This window comes from Hylobates moloch, unplaced genomic scaffold, assembly GCF_009828535.3.
Source record: "Hylobates moloch isolate HMO894 unplaced genomic scaffold, HMol_V3 SCAFFOLD_10, whole genome shotgun sequence".
In the NCBI taxonomy this organism is placed as follows: Eukaryota; Metazoa; Chordata; class Mammalia; order Primates; family Hylobatidae; genus Hylobates; species Hylobates moloch.
The window spans coordinates 15,846,401-15,867,557 of NW_026652285.1; the positions used below are offsets into that span (position 1 = coordinate 15,846,401).

General features: G+C 38.9%; 1 protein-coding gene across 5 annotated transcripts in view; it reads right to left on the minus strand.

Moving 5' to 3' along the window:
* Positions 1-4,077: 4,077 nt before the first annotated feature.
* The window catches only part of NSRP1 (nuclear speckle splicing regulatory protein 1), a 72,801-nt gene continuing 55,721 nt past the window's right edge, over positions 4,078-21,157 (minus strand). For 2 of the 5 annotated variants that reach the window (XM_032163117.2, XM_058444979.1), the window contains exons 3-7: positions 18,385-18,441; positions 12,502-12,630; positions 11,401-11,608; positions 9,679-9,787; positions 4,083-5,934 (exon numbers count right to left, since the gene is read on the minus strand). In XM_032163117.2, the coding sequence (XP_032019008.1) occupies positions 4,875-5,934; positions 9,679-9,787; positions 11,401-11,608; positions 12,502-12,630; positions 18,385-18,441 (1,563 nt within the window). In that variant the 3' untranslated portion in view covers positions 4,083-4,874. Of the gene's footprint in view, positions 5,935-9,678; positions 9,788-11,400; positions 11,609-12,501; positions 12,631-13,057; positions 13,138-18,384; positions 18,442-21,157 lie in introns of those variants that run through there. The other 3 variants (XM_032163120.2, XM_058444978.1, XM_058444981.1) reach the window with 3 other exon arrangements.

A 21,157-nucleotide genomic window follows, 5' to 3' on the forward strand; every position in this document is an offset into this window, starting at 1 on the left:
ATGAAAAATGTATTATAGATATTCCTGGTGCAACTGTGGAACACGAGTTACAGGAAACATGCAGTGTCAGTTACTAGGTAAAGCCAAACTTTTCCCAAAAGGGTTGTGCCAGTTCACCTATTACTAGCAGCACACAAAAATTACTGTTGCTGCTGGGTGCAGTGGCTGACGCCTGTAATCCCAGCACTTTGGGAGGTTAAGGCAGGCAGATCATATGAGGCCAGGAGTTCAAGATCAGCCTGGCCAACATGGCAAAACCCCGTTTCTACTAAAAATACAAAAATTAGCCGGGCGTGGTGGTGTACGTCCATAATCCCAGCTACTCGGGAGGCTAAGGCAGGAGAACTGCTTGAATTCGGGAGGCAAAGTTTGCAGTGAGCTGAAATTGCATCACTGCACTGTAGCCTGGGCGACAGAACAAGACTATCTTAAAAAAAAAAGAGAGAGCTGGGCATGGTGGCTCACGCCTATAATCCCAGCACTTTGGGAGGCTGAAGAGGGCAGATCACGAGGTCAGGAGATCGAGACTATCCTGGCCAACACGGTGAAACCCCGTCTCTACTAAAAATAGAAAAAATTAGCTGGGCATGGTGGCGGGCGCCTGTAGTCCCAGCTACTTGGGAGGTTGAGGCAGGAGAATGGCGTGAACCCGGGAGGCGGAGCTTGCAGTGAGCTGAGATTGCGCCACTGCACCCCAGCCTGGGCGTCAGAGCAAGACTCCAACTCAAAAAAAAAAAAAAAAATACTGTTGCTTCGTGTCCTCATCAACACTTCATATTATGACTCTTTTAACATTTTGCCATCCTTGTGGATGTGTAATGGTATTCACTGTGGTTTTAATCTGAACAAATTGTCATTTGCTGCTGAGTCTATTTGATATCCATATGGAAAAAAAGTCTTAACCCCTATCTTACACCACAAACAAAAATTAATTCCAAGTGCATTGTAGATCTAAATGGGAAATGTAGGCAATAATGCTTTTAGAAAATGTTGTCCAGTATAACTTTCTGCAGTAGAAATGTTCTATAAACCTGCACTGTCCTATGTGGCAGCCACCAGCCACATGTTGAGCATTCGAAATGTGTAATGCAACTGAAGAACTGTATTTTAAATTTTATTAATTTTAATTAACTTTGTAAAATTAGAGATATCTGTTCATTAAAAATACCATTAAGAGAGTGAAAAGGTAAAGCCACAGAGCGGAGGGAGAAGTTCCTTACAAACAACTCGTACCTAGAATATCTGAAGAACCTGTACTGGGGCCAGGCGAGGTGGCTCATGCCTGTAATCCCAGCATTTCGGGAGGCCGTGGCAGGCAGATCACCTGAGATCGGGGAGTTCAAGACCAGCCTGACTAACATGGAGAAACCCCGTCTCTACTAAAAATACAAAATTAGCCAGGTGTGGTGGCAGGCGCCTGTAATCCCAGCTACTTGGGAGGCTGAGGCAGGAGAATCGCTTGAACCTGGGAAGTGTAAGTTGCTGTGAGCCGAGATCGTGCCGTTGCACTCCAGCCTGGGCAACAAGAGCGAAACTCCGTCTCAAAAACAAAACATGTACTGGATTAAGGAAAAGGCAGGTAAGTTCCCCTCCACCCTCCCCCCCCAAAAAAAAGCAGGGAGTGGAAAGGTAGTTAATGCCTGTAATCCCAGTACTTTGAAAAGCTGAGGCAGGCGAATCGCTTGAGCCTAGGAGTTTGAGACCAGCCTAGACAACACAGTAAAACCCCGTCTCTACAAAAAATTAGCCAGGTGTGGTGGCATGCAGCTGTAGTCCCAGCTACTTGGGAGGCTGAGGTGGGAGGCTCACTTCACCCTGGGAGGTCAAGGCTGCAGTGAGCCATGATTGCATCACTGCACTCTAGCCTGGGTGACTGAGAAAGACCCTGTCTCAAAAACAAATACCACCCCCTGCCAAGATACTCAAATGTTAAATGTTAATAAAGATGTAAGAGCCATCAGGGAATCACAAAATAAAACCATGAGACACCACAACACCTACCAGGGTAGCTAAAAGCCAAAAAGCCAAAAGACAAATACCAAGTGTGAGCAAGATGTGGGGCAACTGGAACTCACACACATTGATGGAGGGAGTGCCTTTTAGTTCAAATATTTTGAAAAACTGATTGGTAGTTAACTACTAAAGCTGAACGTGAGCACACCCTATGAATCAGCAATTCCATTCCTCAGAATTACCCAACCAAAACATACATGTACGTACTAGAAGACAAGTGCAAGAATGTACCTAGAAAATACATTACCTAGAAGATATTATTATTCATAACCCCCAAAAGAAATAACCAATGTCCATCAACAGAATGTAGTAGTAAAGAATCTAGAAAACAAGCAAAACTACTCTTTGGTGCTAAAAATCAGAAAGAGTAGGCTGGGAGAGGAGTTTAAGGAGAGCTTCTATGGCACAGGTAATGTCTTTTTAAACTACGTGTACTGTGTGAATCCATTAAGCTTAAACTCCATGTGAAATTTAAACGTTATACTACAATTAAAAAAATTTACTGAGTGTTCTGGTAACTTTTGGCACAGAGCTATCAGGAAAGGAACCTTGTATCAAATAGGACTTTTTGGGTTGTGACAGCAGAAATCCAATTCAAACTAACCTAACAGAAAAAGGGAAAAGTATTGGTTTAAATGTCTTTAAAAAAACAAAGCTACACTAGAGCCAGAGATGCAAAAGCCATCATCAGGTTTTTTGTTCTTCTCTCTGTCTGGCTTTCTTGTTGTGGGCTTTTTTTCTGCCAGGCAGCAAGGCACTCTCCATGAAACTCCAGACTTACCTCATCGCCATAATCAGCAATGACAACAGAAAACATCTTTCTGTAAATTCTGACAACAGGACCAGCATCAGCCTAGCTCGAGTCACATACCCTTCCTGTAGGCTATTCTGCCCCATTTGAACCCGTGGACTAAGAGTAGTAAAGGTGTTTTCTCAAGGGCAAATCCTGCTGTTACCAGGAAAAGAGGGAATGAATGCCAGAGAGGCAAAACCAACATTCTGTATATTTGGAGAAGGAGACAGAAGAAAACTCTTCATTTGCAGTCTCTCATCCTGATTTATGTCAAATTAAGTAGGTTAATAAAAGTAATTTATAGCTTTCCTATCTAAGGATCCAAGCTGCTTTGTAAAAGTCTCTGAGCTTTTCCCTCTGGGAGAGGGAAACTGAGTTTATCATCAGATGTCTCTGACATCAGTCTCTCCTCCTAGACTACTTTGCACACTATGATCAAATTAATCTTCCCAATGCATGGCTCTAGTTATAAAACAATCCTAAGAAAGAAACCATATTCCCCACCAAAGTTAAAGATTTTGTCTGTCACTCATGGTCCTTCCATGATGTCACCCTTTTACCTTTCCATACTGATGTTATGTTGCTCCCTTTTTGTACACCAAGTCAGTGATTTTGGGGGTTTGTCACTGTCACTGATTGACTTCAGAGTATTAGGATGTAACTGACATTTAATGTATCAGTCAGAGATTTGGGCGTTAACTTTCCTGTGACTTTTCCCTTCTGGTTTTAAAGGTACAATAAAATGGTTTACAAATTCTAAATCTGACCCTTAATATATGTTTTTCATCTAGTCAGCATTCTTATTAAACCAAGTTTATCCTTCTAAAAATAAGAAAGTGCTCTTTATGATAAAGTATTGTGAGATATATGAACAGCATTTTCTTAATGGGAAGACCTAATAGAGAACTATTTTCTCCACAGCATTCATCTTTCCCCATAAATAAAATATTTACAGTGTATAATTATTTCTCCTGCGTTTCAAAGACTCAGAAGATACTAGTTTTATTTTTATACACAAGTGGAACTTGTAATAAACTGCACTATCTTTTTCAGAGTATGTGAAACAAGACATGTTTAGAAATAGGCCACCTGGATCTTTAGCTAATTTCATTTAGGCTAATGTATCCACAGCTTCACCTTTAACTAAAAGTGATTTACATACATAACCAATTTACTAACTTGTCAAGGTTTCAGAATTACAAATTAATTTCTACTAAAAGCAAAAAGATGAATTGTGACATGAGTAAAATTACTTTAAAATAAATGCATAAATAAAATGTATAAGCATATCATTTTATTTTCATTTAAGCCAACTATGCTGTAAGCTATTTAGACAAGATGATTCACATTTTATACTTTAATACAAATTTCAGAACATAAAGTATATTTTCTATTTTTCAAATCCATATTTTATCTGAAACACAGCTCCTGCAACAAAACATTATTAGAAGAGTTAAATTATTTAAAAACATTTTTTTTAGAGACAGGGTCTCATTCTGTTGCCCAGGTTGGAGTGCAGTGGTATGATCATAGCCCACTGTAATATCAAATTCCTGGGCTCAAGTGATCTTCCTGCCTCAGCCTCCCGAACAGCTGGGAAACAGGCATGCACTACCACGCTAGGCTTTTTTAAATAGAGACAAGGTCTCATTATCCTGCCTAGGCTGGTCTTGAATGCCTGGCCTCAATATCCTTCTGCCTTGGCCTCCCAAAATGTTGGTATTACAGGCATGAACTACCACATCTGGCCAAAATTATTTTTTAATGGTTGTAGTGGAGCCAATTTTCCTCATTATGTACCTACAGGGAATTAGCACACTCTTACGGTTCTTGAATACAACAAAGAATGTGATATTGGTGAGTACATACTATATATAAATTCAGCCAAACATCCACATCCAAACATCCAAGCTGTGAGACTGACTTTTGATTTTAGCTTAAAATTTTGAAAATAACTTTAAAAATGCCCTCCAAACTACTGGTAACACACTCCTTTATGGTTTTACGCAGCAGGTTCCAGGAATTACAGTTTTCTGTGCTTCCTTAAATCTTTCTCTTGGGGTAGCCATCAATCATCTTCTTTCTCAATATAGGTCTTTGCATTAACCCGCGCCATCTGCCTGGCCAAGTACCTGTCTCTAGCTGACATTACAGTTTCTTCGTTGTTCCGCTTTGCAAACTTGCTCACTGCCTCAGGTGGTCTCTCTTGTTCTTTATCCTTCTCTTGCCTTTCCTCTGTGAGTCTGTGTTTTGCTCCCAGTGATGATTCAGAATTAGAGGGTTTCTCCTGGTTTCTTTCTTTGTCCTTTGCCATGTTTCTCATTTTGTTGGATCTTTCTTGGTCAAGAAATTTATCCTTTGCCCTAGAATCTGGGCTGCTTTCCTTTCTGTCTCGATTTCTTTCTGAAGATTGAACACTTACTTCTCGTTTTTCTCTATCTCTGTATTTATCATTATTTTCATATCTTTCCTTCCTTACTTTCATATGCTCTTCCTTTGCTTTGCTTTTCTCTTCCTTCTCTCCTTTCTCACTGTGTCGGTTCTGATCATTTTGTTGTCTACCTCTTTCTTGTTCTCTTTGGGAATATTTCTCCCTGTCTTTCTCCCTTTTCCATACTCTGTCACTTCTTTCTCTTTGGTCCCTCGCCCTTGGTTTATCTTCCTGTTCATGCCTCTTCCAATAGGAATCTCTATGACTGGCCTCTCTGTGCCTATGAGAATCCCTTTCTTTCCGGTAATCACGGTCAGTGTAATGGTTCTCTTGGTCTCTGGATTGCTTCTGTTGGTGCTGATCTTCCCTTTTCTCGTGTCCTCTCGACGTTCGTGATCCTTTCGTGTGGTGTCTGGTACTGTGCCCTCTTTCTTCACTAGGTGACTGAGAGTGGTTTTGATTCCTGTGGTGCTTGGAGTCATTCTCAGGGGTCTCTATGACCTTTTCCCTTCTGCAGTTCACTCTAGTTTCTTCTATTTCGTCATCCTCACTGCTCTTAGCATCGAAGTCACTGTCTGCATCTGGGTTTTCCTCTACTTTCACATCAGTTTGAAGAATGCATTTCTCTTGTGGTATTCTGTTTTTTGAACTTACTTCATTGGAGTAGCCCCTTGATTTTTCTTCCTTTATACCAGATCTTAGAAACAAAAAACAAAAAAGGGCAGAAAAAAATGCCACATTATCAGTTGTAATAAGCAAATGAAGGGTTCATATAATTTTTATCAATACTCAAATCAATACACCTATAGTGATATATATTCTGATTATCCAAATGCGAAAAGGTCATGATGTCTATGCAAACTAGTATTTTCAAATTCATACCATTCAGAATATTTTCAATATTTGTAGAAGTGAAAAAAGAAAATTAGCCCTTGTCTACTATACTACTAGAACCTACAGGCAAGGGTCTGTACAGGTCTTCATTTTTTGGTAAGCCTAAGACAAAGAATAATTGGGAAAAGTAATATATGTTCTGAATCTAAGTTCTATTTTCACAACATGAAGCTTAAGTTGTGACTCTTGGATTTTTTGCTTCCTTTCTTATTTATTTATTTTGAGACATTCTGTCACCCAGGCTGGAGTGCAGTGGCACAATCTCGGTTCACTGCGACCTCCGCCTCCCAGGCTCAAGTGATCCTCTCACCTTAGCTTCCCGAGTAGCTGGGATTACAGGCCCGCACCACCATGCCCAGCTAATTTTTGTATTTTTAGTAGAGACGGGGTTTTGCCATGTTGGCCAAGCTGGTCTCAAATTCTTGACCTCAGGTGATCCAACCACCTTGGCCTCCCAAAGTGCGGGGATTACAGGTGTGAGCCACCATGCTTGGCCTTTTTCTTTTTAAAAAATTATAAAAATAGTCCTAGAAATACATGAAGATAATCTTTGCACAGCAAAACAGTGGCAAATATAATCTTAAATATTTACTCGCTGAGTGTATCCTGATACACTCCTTGGCACCTATCACAACAAAATGGAAATATATTAATTTGTCCATTAGAATCAACAATACTAAAATTATATTACCTTCATTGTTCCAGCTGGCAAGTACAGTTAACTTTATACTATGAGTATAATGTAAATAAGAATCACTCAGTGATTCTTACTAATCACTTACTAATCACACTAATGGTGCAACAACTTTGGTTCTCCAGGAATTACTGGCAGAACTATCTTGGCTAAAGGACCCACTAACAGGAATTCGATTATTAGACTCTGAGAAGTACAACTATGTCAACGACATTACAGAGTTTTATGGCAGCCTGATAAATATTCCAGATGAAACTCTAATACAAAGATATAATGTATTATAATTTCCATTCAAAACCTGAATCTTCAAATACATTTTCTTAGGTTCATACTTCTCACCAATTTTATAATCAAAGCCTAGCAGCATAGGGAGGGAGCGGGGCATATAGGGAGTAGGGCACATAGGGAGGGAGTGGGGCATAAACCTCCTCTCCTCACCTTAATTCTATTCTCCTACCTCTTCCCTTCCTTAGCAACACAGACTCAGATCTACCCAGAGCATTCCTGTTAAAAATTTTTTTTTTGGCTGGGCGCAGTGGCTCACGCTTGTAATCCGCGGGCGGATCACGACCAAAAATCGAGACCACGGTGAAACCCTCTCTACTAAAAAACAAAAAATACCAGGCTGGTGGCGGGCACCTGTATCAAAGTTTTTTTTTTGTTTTGTTTTTTTTTTTTGCTTAGGACACACTCTTTTACCTTCAACTACGTAATTATGGCATAATCATCTCACCATTCCTATAATACCTTATAACTTTATTCAAAAATCCTCTAATCCTTTACCTTCTAGATCAGCATTAATAGAAATGCCTCAAGAAATGGTAATGTTCATATGTGAGCTGTCCCAGTATGGCAACCACCAGCCAAATATGGCAATTGAGTATATGAAATGTGGCCACTGTGATTAAAACTTTAATTTTTATTTACTTTATTTATTATTATTATTTTTTGAGACAGAGTCTTGCACTGTCACCCAGGCTGGAATGCAGTGACGCAATCTCAGCTCACTGCAACCTCCGCCTCCTGGGTTCACGCCATTCTCCTGCCTCAGCCTCCCAAGTAGCTGGCACTACAGGCGCCCGCCACCACGCCTGGCTAATTTTTTGTATTTTTAGTAGAGACAGGATTTCACCGTGTTAGCCAGGATGGTCTCGATCTCCTGACCTCGTGATCCGCCCGCCTCGGCCTCCCAAAGTGCTAGGATTATAGGCGTGAGCCACCGTGCCCGGTCATTTTATTTCTTGAGATGGAGTCTGGCTCTGTCACCAGGTTGGAGTGCAGTGGCGTTATCACAGCTCACTGCAATCTCTGCCTCCTGGGTTTAAGCAATTCTCCTGCCTCAACCTCCCGAGTAGCTGGGATTACAGGCATGTGCCACCATGCCGAGCTAATTTTTGTATTTTTAGTAGAGACAGGGGTTCACCATGTTGGCCAGGATGGTCTCGATCTCCTGATCTCATGATCCGCCTGCCTCAGCCTCCCAAAGTGCTGGGATTACAGGCGTGAGCCACTGTGCCCAACCTACTTTATTTACTTTAAATTAATTTAAGTAGCTACACATGACTAGTGCCTACATACTGAACAGTGCAGTTCTAGCCCCGATATGTAAGTCTTACATTTTATGAAGGCTGGGTCTTATTTATGAAAATAAACCACTTTCCTTTTAATATACTATCTGAACACGTATATAAGACTTACATTGTAGACACCTAATTCTTTCCAACTTTCTCCTTAATTCTGACAGCAAAATCATTTTAAGGTACCAGGCACCAATCATTTTAAGGATCATGAGGAATACCTACATTCCTATTTAAAAAAAAAAAAAAGCAGCCAGGTGCAGTGGCTCATACCTGTAATCCCAGCACTTTGGGAGGGTGAGATAGGGGGGATCCCTCAAGCCCAGGAGTTTGAGACCAGCCTGGGCAACATAAAACCCCATCTCTACAACAAAAATACAAAAAGAGGCTGGGCATGGTGGCTCACGCATATAATCCCAGCATTTTGGGAGGCCGAGGTGGGTGGATCACCTGAGGTCAGGAATTCGAGACTAGTCTGGCCAGCATGGTGAAACTCCATCTCTACTAAAAATACAAAGATTAGCCGGGCATAGTGCATGCGCCTATAGTCCCAGCTACTCAGGAAGCTGAGGCAGGAGAATCGCTTGAACCTGGGAGGCAGAGGTTGCAGTAAGCAGAGATCGTGCCATTGCACTCCAGCCTGGGTGACAGAGCAAGACTCCATTCCATCTTAAAAAAAAAAAACAAACACACACACACACACACACACAACAACAACAACAAAAAACACAAAAAGAAAATTGGCTGGGCATGATGGCTTGCACCTGTAGTCCCAGCTACTTGGGAGGATCATTTGAGCCCATGAGGTAAAGGCTGCAGGGAGCTATGATTGAACCACTGTACTCCATCCACCCTAAGGCAACAGAGTGAGACTCTGTCTCAAAAAAAAAAAAAAAAACCAACCACAATTTGATTTTGCTTTCCCTTGAAGATTTTGCTCTCCCTTGTTAAGACCCGTAAATCACTTAAAAATTCAGAAACTTTATACATTAAAAGTCTGTTTTTGGTTTTACAATAATATTAAACTCAATCACTAACTATGTTTTAATGTAACAATTTCTGTGAAATGCAGAATAAAAATGATCTTAAACTAAATCTGTAGGTTTTAAAATCAAGAAACTGCAAATTTCTAGCCATTCACTGAATTAGGTAAGGCTGGCTGACAACACAATATGCAATGCTGTAATCTTCCATCTTTCAGAGGGTTAAAATGACCCCACAACCACAGATTATTAACAGTATCTTTCTTCAAAATATTTGATACACGTCTCCTCACCTGGCTTCACGAAAGCTGCATTTAGGTACTTCCTCTTCACCAACTGCTTGATTTAATAGGTGCCTATAAAATCCACTGAGATCTTTCTGCTTGGTTACATCCAAACATGCTAACACAGGGAAAGCAAAAATTACAATATATTCAATAAGACACAGTGCAGTTTCATTTTACAGACGTACAGTATATAACATACAGTGTGTAAACTATTCACTGGATCAGGAGTTGGCAAACTATATCCTGCAGGCCAAATTTGGCCTGTTGCCTGTTTTCGTAAATAAATTTTTATTGAAACAAAGCTCTGTTCATTTATGTAATGTCCAAAACTGCTTTTGTACTACAAAGGCAGAGCTCAGTAACTGTGACAGAGATCATATATACAAAAAGCCCTAAAGTATGAATATGATCCGGCATTCATAAATATGAATTTATAAATTTAAAGTCTTAAAATATGAATACTAAAATACTATCTGGTCCTTTACAGACATTTTGCCGACTGGCACTCTAAACACATAGTACAAGCTTAGACAGAATGTTATAGACTTGGTTTTCTTCTACTTAAAAGCTGAAGAGGACGGGCACAGTGGCTCATGCCTGTAATCCTACAACTTTGGGAGGCTGAGGTAGGTGGATCACCTGAGCTCAGGAGTTCGAGACCAACCTGGCCAACATGGTAAAATTCTGTCTCTATAAAAATATAAAAATTATCCAGGTGTGGTGGTGCATGCCTGTAATCCCAGCTACTTGGGAGGCTGAGGCATAAGAATCACTTGAACTCGGGAGGCAGAGGTTGCAGTGAGCCAAGATCCTAAGACTGCACTCCAGCCTGAGCGACAGAGCGAGACTCTGTCCAAAAAGCTGATGAGCATCTGTCAATTAAAGTATTTACAGGGCTGGACATGGTGGCTCACACCTGTAATGCCAACACTTTGGGAGGCTGAGGCAGGAAGATTGCTTGAGCCCAGGAGTTCGAGACCAGCCCTGGCAACATAGTGAGACCGCGTTTCTACAAAAAATACAAAAATTAACCAGACATAGTGGTATGTTCCTGTAGTCCCAGCTACTCAAGAGGCTGAGGTGGGAGGATCACTGGAGCCTGGGAGGTCAGGGCCGCAGTGAGCCATGGCTGAGCCACTGCACTCCAGCCTGGGTGACAGAGACCCAGTCTCAAAAAGAAAGTATTTTATAAATACATATTCTACTTAGATCTTGAGAAATAATCATGAGTAGAAAGCTCTAAAGTATTAAGATATTCTTAATTCATCCAATTTTTATTCTTTCTTCAATTAACATTATTCTTTTTCTAATTGCCTCATTGATCCTCCTTGAGTGGTGTTACTCTAGTTATTTTCTCATCCCAGAAAAATATAACTAGGGTTTAAAATTATATTTATATTGTTTCTGACAAATGCTATGGTGTTATACTTTGTAATAAATGTTTTTACATTTCAGATCATGTTCTAAGGCAAAAGCCACAAAATGAGAACTAAGAGAAAAGTCTAGTAGAAATAATAGTTACTGAAGAGTTCAACTGTGTTTTTAGTTAAACTTTCCTTTCTGTTTTATACTACTATATAATACCATATTCCTTGTGTCTTGAATTCCTATATATAAATTATGATCACAAACTCATAACCCAAAAGTTCAGTGACAGAGCAAACAGCTAACCACAGGGGAGAGATTCTGCTACTGTTTCCTTGTGCCTTTCCCACTCTTTCATTTTACCTTCCAGTGCAGCAGCCCTCTTTTCTCTTTCTTCTTCTTCAGCTCTCTCTTGCAGTTTTTTCTTATATGCAGATGTCACAAATGCTTCTTTATCATCAAACTCCCCCTTTTCCATTTCTCGTTCTCTCTGTATTTTCTTTTCCATTCTTTTTTCCTGTTCCTTTTTTCTGATCTCAACTGCTTTTAGCAAGTTGTGAATATACTTGGGCTAAGGAAATAAAAAAGATTTAGGAAAAGCGTAAAAAAATAGTAATTGTTAATATTATAATTTTTATAATGAATTCATTAAGATAGAAATGATCGGCCCAAATAAGATTGTCTTCCCTACATTCAATATAATCTTACTAGCAAGATTAATATTGAAACTGTTTTCAATAAAAATTTAGGTGTAGCAGAGACAGAAATTGTTTATAATGCGATTTAACTTTAATAAAACATCAAACTAAATATAAATTTTTTTCTCTTTTTTCTGGTATTCTCTTAATTTAAAAAAAAATCAGAAAAGTTCCTGCTAGTTTTTCACATTTAGTAGAAATATGACTATTTAAAATAGTAGCTTTAATATAATTTTATACCATCACTCTACTAGTACATAACTGTCAGATGCAAATGCCCTTAAAAATCAGCCTGTGCTTGTGAAAGAACAAGAGTTGATAGAAAGAAAATCTGAACTTATTTCAGTTTTTACCCCTCCCCAATTTTTTTCTCACTGAAAATAAAATCGTAATAGGTGCAGGCAGATGATTCAGTTACCAGCTAGGAAGAAATAAAAAAAATGAGAGGGTAATAAAACACAAATAAACATGCACAGGGCAGGAGCAGTACAAATTTGGTACATTAGAATTCTAAGGAAAAGTTTTCAAAAAACTATTTGCAAAGGTTTCAAAGCAAAAAACAAAATCGTTAGATAATTCACTTGGCCTATTAGGATAATATGTAGTGCTTCTTGAGTCCTACAATCAAATTTGTAATATCTGGAATTAGGGACTCTTCACACCTCACATACCTAAAAGCTTTTTCTCAGATCATTCTCATGTTAAAATAAGATTAAGACACAAAATGTAGGTCAAGGTCAAAGAAAGTTTATTTCAGCTTACAAACCTTTCTGTCTTTCCCCAAAAGCAATCTGGGATTATTTTCCTCCTTTTTTTTCTGCATTTCATCATAAATACTGTCATATTCATACACAGTAGCATCTTCTGCAAGGGCCTTCTGGATTTCCAGTTTGGTCTTAAAAAATAATTAAACATGTTTCAAAAATATGAGCCAGCCAATAGATATAACAAAGTCTATGTTTTTTTGAGAATGGTTCATAAATTGAAAATATATCATAAAAATTGCAATCACATTTTTAGATAGGAAATACGAATAAACTCTGGAGCCAGGCTGCCTGGGTATGAATCCTGGCCCTACACTTACTAATTACTCTGGGCAAGTTTGTTTATAATCTTTTGGTACCTTAATTTCCTCATCTAGAAGAGAAAGAATAATGATTATATTTACATTCTAAGCTGTTATAATTAAATGACTAAACTTAAAACACTTAGAGCCTGATAGAGAATAAGTATTCAATAAACATCAACTATTATTATCATCTATTCATTTGTATATAATTATCCCCATCAAAAGGCCAAAAGGTACGATGGAAACACCTAACCTTGGTTTTGAGAGGCCTGTATTATATATTAAACTTTCATTATCATTTTTAGAGTTGTTAAACATAAAGTCTCTGCCTTTATCATGTTCCTTCCATCTTAAATGATGCTTTTTTCTCCTCTTTCAAGCTATCAAAATCTTATCCAGTGTTTCAGGGCCAGCCCAACTTCTTCTATGAGCCCATTTCTGAGGCCTCTAACTACCCCAATGATCTTTCTTCTAAACTCTGAGGAACATTCTATTCTGCAATATTGACACTAGTTTTTTTTTTAAAGGGACAGGGTCTCGCTCTGTCACCCAGGCTGGAGTGCAGTAGTGTGATCTTGGCTAACTGCAACCTTTGCCTCCCAGGCTTCAAGTGATCCTCCCACTTCAGCCGCCCAAGTAGCTGGGACTACAGGCGTGTGCCACCATGCCTGGCTAATTTTTATATGTTCTGTAGAGACAGAGTTTCACCATGTTGCTCAGGCTGGTCTTGAACTCCTGGGCTCAAATGATCCACCCACCTCAGTGCACCCCAAAGTGCTGGAATTACATGCGTGAGCCACCATGCCAGGCATGGGCGTTTTTACTTCCTGTTTTACAAATCTTAGACTTTTGCCCCCGGTTGTAAATTCCTGAGGTACAGAGTCTACACACTTTGATTTTTTCCTGAATTGCTAGATTGGCTAATGTAGAACCCAAGAGGGATCCTTTTTAAGTGATAGGATGATATAATTATTCAAAAGAATCTATCTGATAGATTAGGGTTTTTACATACCAACATTTAAACTCTGAATAATGCACATGCTAACTGAAAAAACTTTTTTTCTAGAATATTGTTTAAAATACTAAGAAATTCATTTTTTTCACTTCTCAACCTTTAGAAAGTGAAAGATTCTCCTGCCTAGATGTTGAATTGGCACTCCTGCTCCTTCCCCAAAACCAGCCTGGATAACACAAAGAGGAAAACATGGAATCTAAGAAATAATCACCACTACAATAATAAAAAGCAAGGGAAAAGGGAGACCGAGGGCTGTTTTTTTGGGGGGCGGCGGGGGGACGAAATCTTGCACTGTTGCCCTGGCTGGTGTGCAGTGGTGAGATCTTGGCTCGCTGCAACCTCCGCCTCCTGGGTTCAAGCGATTTCCCTGCCTCAACCTCCTGAGTAGCCAGGATTACAGGCACCTGCTACAATGCCTGGCTAATTTTTTGTATTTTTAGTAGAGACGGGGTTTCACTATGTTGGTCAAGCTGTTCTCGAATTCCTGACCTTGTGATCTACCCACTTCGGCCTCCCGAAGTACAGGGATTACATGCATGAGCCACTGCACCCGGCCAGGGCTGTTTTAAACTGATGACATGCCTTTGTATATGTTGGGAGGAGAGCTGTAGAGGAGCACTTGAGTAGATATGTTACTATTAAATATGTTGCAACATAAATAAAGCAAAAATTGAACAGATATCCAAGGAAAAATGGACAAATCCACAATCACAGTGGGAGATTTTAACATGCCTCTCAGTAACAGAATAGACAAAACAAAACAAACAAACAACAACAAAAAAACCAGTATGGATATATATGGATTAACACAACTGTCCCAATGGACACATACAGAACATTTTCTTTTTTCTTTTTTTTTTTTTGGGTTCGGAGTCTCGCTCTGTTGCCTAGGCTGGAGTGCAGTGGCACCATCTTGGCTCATGCAACCTCCACCTCCTGTGTTCAAGTAATTCTCCTGCCTCAGCCTCCTGAGTAGCTGGGACTACAGTTGCACACCACCATGCACGGCTAATTTTTGTATCAATACAGAACATTTTCAAACACAGAGGAAATATTTATAAAAACTGACTATATACTGGACCATAAAGTAAACCTCTACATGTTTTAAAGGCATGAAACAATACAGTGCAGTGTCTTGGAATCCAAAATAATCATGTTAGGGACTGGGTGTGGTGGCTCATGCCTGTAATCCCAACACTTTGGGGGGCCAAGACGGGTGGATCTCCTGAGGTCAGGAAAGCAGCCTGGCCATCTAAAAATATAAAAATTAGCCAGGTGTGGTGATGCACACCTGTAATCCCAGCTATCAGGAGGCTGAGGCAGAAAAATCGCTTGAATCCAGGAGGCGGAGGTTGCAGTGAGCCGAGATTGTGCCACTGCACTCCAGCCTAGGTACAGAGCAAGACTCCATCTCAAAAACAAAAACAAAACAAAACAAAAAACCCCAAAAAAACAAACAAGCAAAAAACCAAAGTAATCACATTAGGAATGAATAACAAAAAGGTAATCAAAAACCTCCGTTATGTTCAGAAATTAATACATGGGTCAAACAAGAAATCATAATGCAAACCAGAAAATGTTTTGCATGAAACAACAAAAATACTGCCTATCAAAATCTGTATGCAGCTACAGAAGTACTTAGAGGGAAACATACAGCCTGAAATGCGTGTATTAGAAAAGAGAACAGAAAACAGAGAGCTAGGCACCAATCTCAAAAAGTTAGAAAAATAACAAAATAAACCCAAAGAAAATAGAATGAAGAAAACACTGATCTGTCAGGACAGAAAACGAAGTAGAAACAAACAAAATGTATACAGTATCATATTAGCTCATTGTATAAGGCTCGCCAAACCTTGTTATCATCAGACTTTTTCAATCTGGATAATTACAGCGAAAGAAAAGGAAACCATCCTATTTTGCCCAGTCTCACTTATGACGCAAAAATCTTCAATACTTAAAAACTCTTAATGAAACCTGAGTAAGCCAAATGCAAGAATATATGAAAAGGGTAACATTTTATGCTTATGTTAGGTTTATACCACTTATGTGAAGTTACAAGGATTGATTTTCTAAAGTTAAGCTGACTTTACATTATTGGTATAAAACCAATATGGTCATGAAGCAGTATCCTTTTTGCATATAGTCACCATTGAAACAAATAAACAAACAACAAAACCCTCAAACTAAGAAAATAATTTCCTTAGATTAGCAACAAATATCTACCAGAGACCTACAGCAAATGTTTTATTTACTGATGACATACTGAAAGTTTTCCCAGTGAAACAGGGAATATGACAATAATGTTGCCATCATCAGTTCTGTAAACTTGAGGTCCAGATAGAAGAAAAAATAGTTTAAAGTACCCCATTTTGAAAACATTTTCTCTAAGATTTAGTAAATGCAATCAAGCTAGTATTCTTCATAGTAAAATGAAAGATAGTTTCAATTCGTATGGATAAAGACATTCGACGAGCTGAATCAATCAAGTGGGGAACAAAGGGAAAAGTATGTAATATAGGTGCGAGAAAAACTCAGCAGAAAGCAGGTGAAAGGTGTAAGAGTTGTAGCAGCATTCCTAATTTCCAAGCAAACTATGAAAAAGTCCCACTAAACAGATAAAGTGGCTTGAACAAGACAGAGTTAAGAATAAAATCAGATTTGGGATTCATGCTTTAAGTGAAGAAAAAAGGCAGCACAAAAATGTTAAAATAATCCTGGAAAACAAGGTACCTGTATTACCTTGGATAAGTTACCCAACTCTCTAGAACTAAGTCTCCCATTTATATCGTGAGGAAGTTGAACTTAATGGTCTCTCCAAAATTCTGACTCAAAGCACTCCAGTATTTACGTTAAATAATCACTGTCTCTTTTATGTTTTTTTTTTTTTTTTTTTCTTTTTCGAGACGGAGTCTCACTCTGTCGCCCAGGCTGGACTGCAGTGGCGCAATCTCGGCTCACTGCAAGCTCCCCCTCCCGGGTTCACGCCATTCTCCTGACTCAGCCTCTCTGAGTAGCTGGGACTACAGGCGCCCGCCACCACGCCTGGCTAATTTTTTGTATTTTTTAGTAGAGACGGGGTTTCACCATGGTCTCGATCTCCTGACCTCGTGATCCGCCCGCCTCGGCCTCCCAAAGTGCTGGGATTACAAGCGTGAGCCACCGCGCCCGGCTCTTTTATGTTTTATGTGTATATTAAATCATTCTGAGGCTGCTGAGTTACACATTATATTTCACTGTGAAAATCTGACATTATCTTAAAATGACTAAATATATCCTTCTGTGCCAATTCCTCCGAGAGGGTGTGAAACACAGTGGTTAAAAGCCTAGGTTCTGAGGTTTCACGGTCTAGTTTTGAACACAGCCCTACCATTTATGAACTATGTGGTCTCATGCAAGTCACATAAATTCTTCTTGCCTTCATTTCCTTAACTATAAAATAAGGATTATAAAAGCATCTATCTCATAGAATTATTGTAAGAATTAAAGATCATTCTTAAAACAGTTGTCATGATGCCTGGCACGTAGAAAGTGCTTAATAAACTCATCTTTATGCAGGTTTCCAGTTAGACCAAGAGGAAATAGGACCAAAAGTTATAAAGCTAATGGGGAGGATAAATAATTCAAAATGAAAAAGAAAGGCACCTTGCTATTGTTTAATTTCATTACATTCTATAGCAGAAAATCTAAGGTATACTAGTCTATAACAGTAGAAAAGTTAGTAAACCTTCAGGCCTAGTTCGATAATTAGTAGTATGATCTTAAGGAGCACTTTATCCTTTCTGAGTTTCAGATTCTTAATCAGAACTATGGGCAAGTTTGTGAGAATTGTAAAAGATAAATGTATGTAAAAAGCACTTGGAAACAAACACTAAGGTACTAGCAAGTCTTTTAAAAATTATCGGGCCGGGCACGGGGGCTCACACCTGTAATCCCAGCACTTTGGGAAGCTGAGGCGGGTGGATCACCTGAGGTCAGGGGTTCCAGACCAGCCTGACCAACATGGTGAAACCCCGTCTCTACTAAAAATACAAAAATTAGCTGGGCGTGGTGGCATGCACCTTTAGTCCCAGCTACTCGGGAGGCTGAGACAGGAGAATTGCTTGAACCCAGGAGATGGAGACTGCAGTGAGCTGAGAGTGCACCACGGCACTCCAGCCTGGGCAACAGAGCAAGACTCCATCTCAAAAAAAAAAAAAAAAAAAAATCTGTATATCTATATATTTATATCTATCTCTGATATTCTTTCTTGGCAGATGAGTTTCAAATAATTATAAGTTTGTGAAACCATTTTGGTTGTGAAAAGGTTTTTTTTTTCCCCCAAGTAAGCTCACTAGCAAGAATTTAATAATAAATAACAATAGGCCAAACAATCCATTATTAGACTAATGAGTCATCTACAAGAAGAACTGGTTTCATCTATAGCACAGCAATAAGGAGCTAATTCTTCATTGTGTTTTTCCTTAAATCTATTCTGTTATAGTCTCAGCACCTAGATACCAAAACTGATGCTTAAAAATGAGCCAGAATGCTTCACTGAATGCACTTATCCCACTCTTCTACCTTACCTGTTTCATGGCCTGCTTCTTAGCAGCTTCTCTCTGAAGGCTTTCACTCACAGAGGTCTGTAAAACAGAAATATATTGTCACTTTTTAAACAAATTTAAAATTTTTTTTCCAGTACGAGTGTCCCCTATCTAAAATACATGGGACCAGAAGTGTTTTGTATTTCAGATTTTTAAAATACTTACTGGTTCAGCATCTCAAATCTGAAGATCTGATATCTGATGCTCCAATGAGCATTTCATTTGAGCTTCACATTAGTGCTCAAAAAAGTTTTAGATTTTAGAACATTTAGGATTTTCGATTTTCAGATTTGGGATGCTCAACCTGTTTTCTGGTTGGCAATGGTGCCTTACTTATAGTTAAAAGTAAAAAGACAATAATATGAATTAAACTAACATTTTCAGGGTTTGTTCCCTAAACTTCAGGAAATAAATGAATTTGCATTGTAAATCCTCAGAATAGATTATAAGGTATCAGAGAAAATAGAATGGTACAGGAAAAAATGAGGAAACATGAATTTTTAGTCCTAAATTCACTACTGTCATTCAACCTTTACAGATTTCAATTTGCTTCATGTGAACATGTGAGAGAGAAAGAGAGAGAGACAGAGTGTGTGTGTGTGTGTGTGTGTGTGTGTGTGTGTGTGTGTGTGTGTGTGGTGTGTGTGTGTGTGTGTGTGTGTGTGTGTGTGTGTGTGTGTGTGTGAGACAGAGAAATGGGGAAAGACTGGTCTAGATAATATTTCAGGTAACTTCCGACACTAAAATGGTATGATTCCCAGCTTACAAAAAGCAAATTATTTTAATATTCACCACTCAATATAGTGTATCAAGCTCTCAGTTTATGTTTAAGGCTTAGGGACAGCAGTAACTATTCGTGGCAATAATCAAAAACTACGTACCGAAAAGCATGTTTAGGTCCTGAGGATAGTGAAAAAGCAAGAACAGTCTCTGTCTTAGGACAGAGACTGAAACAAGATCTTGTTTCAGATAAACAGTCTGAAAGGGAAGACAATTAAAGAGATAATTACAATATATGGCCAGGCATGGTGGCTCACGCCTGTAAATCCCAGCACTTTGGGAGGCTGAGGTGGGCGGATCACTTAAGGCCAGGAGTTTTGAGACCAGCCTGGCCAAAATGGTGAAACCCCGTTTCTACTGAAAATACAAAAATGAGCCGGGAGTGTTGGAGCACACTTGTAATCCCAGCTACTTGAAAGGCTGAGACACAAGAATCACTTGCACCCGGGAGGCAGATGTCGCAGTGAGCCTAAATTGTGCCACTGCACTCCGGCCTGGGCAACAGAACCAGGCTCCATCTCAAAAGAAAAAAAAAAAAAAAGACAATTACAATACAAATGTGATAAGCAATATAATAAAGGAATAAACAAAGGGCTGTGGGAGCCCAGGGCAGAGAAGGCAACTAAATGTATATGAGGAATCAAGAATCCCTTTCCAAAAGAGATATGACATTAGACCAGAATCAAAGAGAATAAAAATGTAAAAGAATGCAAGAGGAAGATAGGAAGTAGTCATCACATGGGCAAAAGTAAAGATTACATACAGCTAAGAAAAAAAAAAACTTAAGCAAAATATGTTTCCTTAAAAGTACAGGCTTTAATCATCAGGGAAATGTAAATCAGAACCACTAAGAGATAACACCTCACACCTGTTAGAATGGCTATTATAAAAAAGTCAAAAAATAATAAAGGTTAGCATGTGTGCCAGAAAAGGGAATTCTTATATACTGCTGGTGCAGATGTAGGCTGGTACAGTCAACATTGAGAACAGTATGGAGGTTTATAAACAAATTAAAAATAGAACTACCATACAGCCTAGCAATCCCTCTTGGCATATAGCCAAAGGAAATGAACTCACCACCTGGTAAAGGTAGCTTCACTCCCATGTTTATTGCAGCATTATTTGCAATAGCCAGGTATGGAAACAACCTACGTGTTCATTGACAAATGAATGGATAAAGAAACTGTGGTAAATACGTATGATGGAGTATTATTCAGCCTTTAAAAAGGAGATCCTGCCATTTGCCACAACATCAATGAGCCTGGAGGACACTATGCTACATGGTAAGCCAGATACAAAAAGAAAAATAGTACCTGACATCACTTGTAAGTGGAATCTCTCACAGAGATAAAGAACTTAAAAACAATGGTTACTAGTGGTGGGGTGAGAGGAAATGGGGAGAGGTAGGTATGTAACAAGATGAACAAGTCTAGAGATCTAATGTACCACATGAGGGCAATAGCTAACAAAATTGTGCTATATATGGTATTCATGCTAAACGAGTAAATTGTAGCTGCTCTTGCCACAGAAACAAAAAAAGTATGTAAGATAATGGACATGTTAATTTGCTTTACTGTAGTAAACTTTTTACCATCTACATCCCATAATTGTTATATACCTTAATATACACAATAATTTTTTTTTTCAAGTATCAGGATTTGCAAATATACTGACACTGAATTGTATAAAAGGGTGAATTTTATGCTATGTGAATTACATCTTTTTAAAAAAGCCAAAATACAGCTACTAATGAATTTTTAATTCTTTCATTTGTGGGGGCAAGGGCTACATGGGTTATCTCTGTCCGTCTCAATTTTGCTGTCAGTCTAAAACTGCTGTTTAAAAAAAAAACGAAGTCTTAAATATACATAAAAACATATGTGTAAGTTTTAAATATATATATGTACATAAAATCCTCAGCTCTAGAATTACAGTAGTCCAGCCTATTAACACTTGCTATCTTCAGTTGTATTGT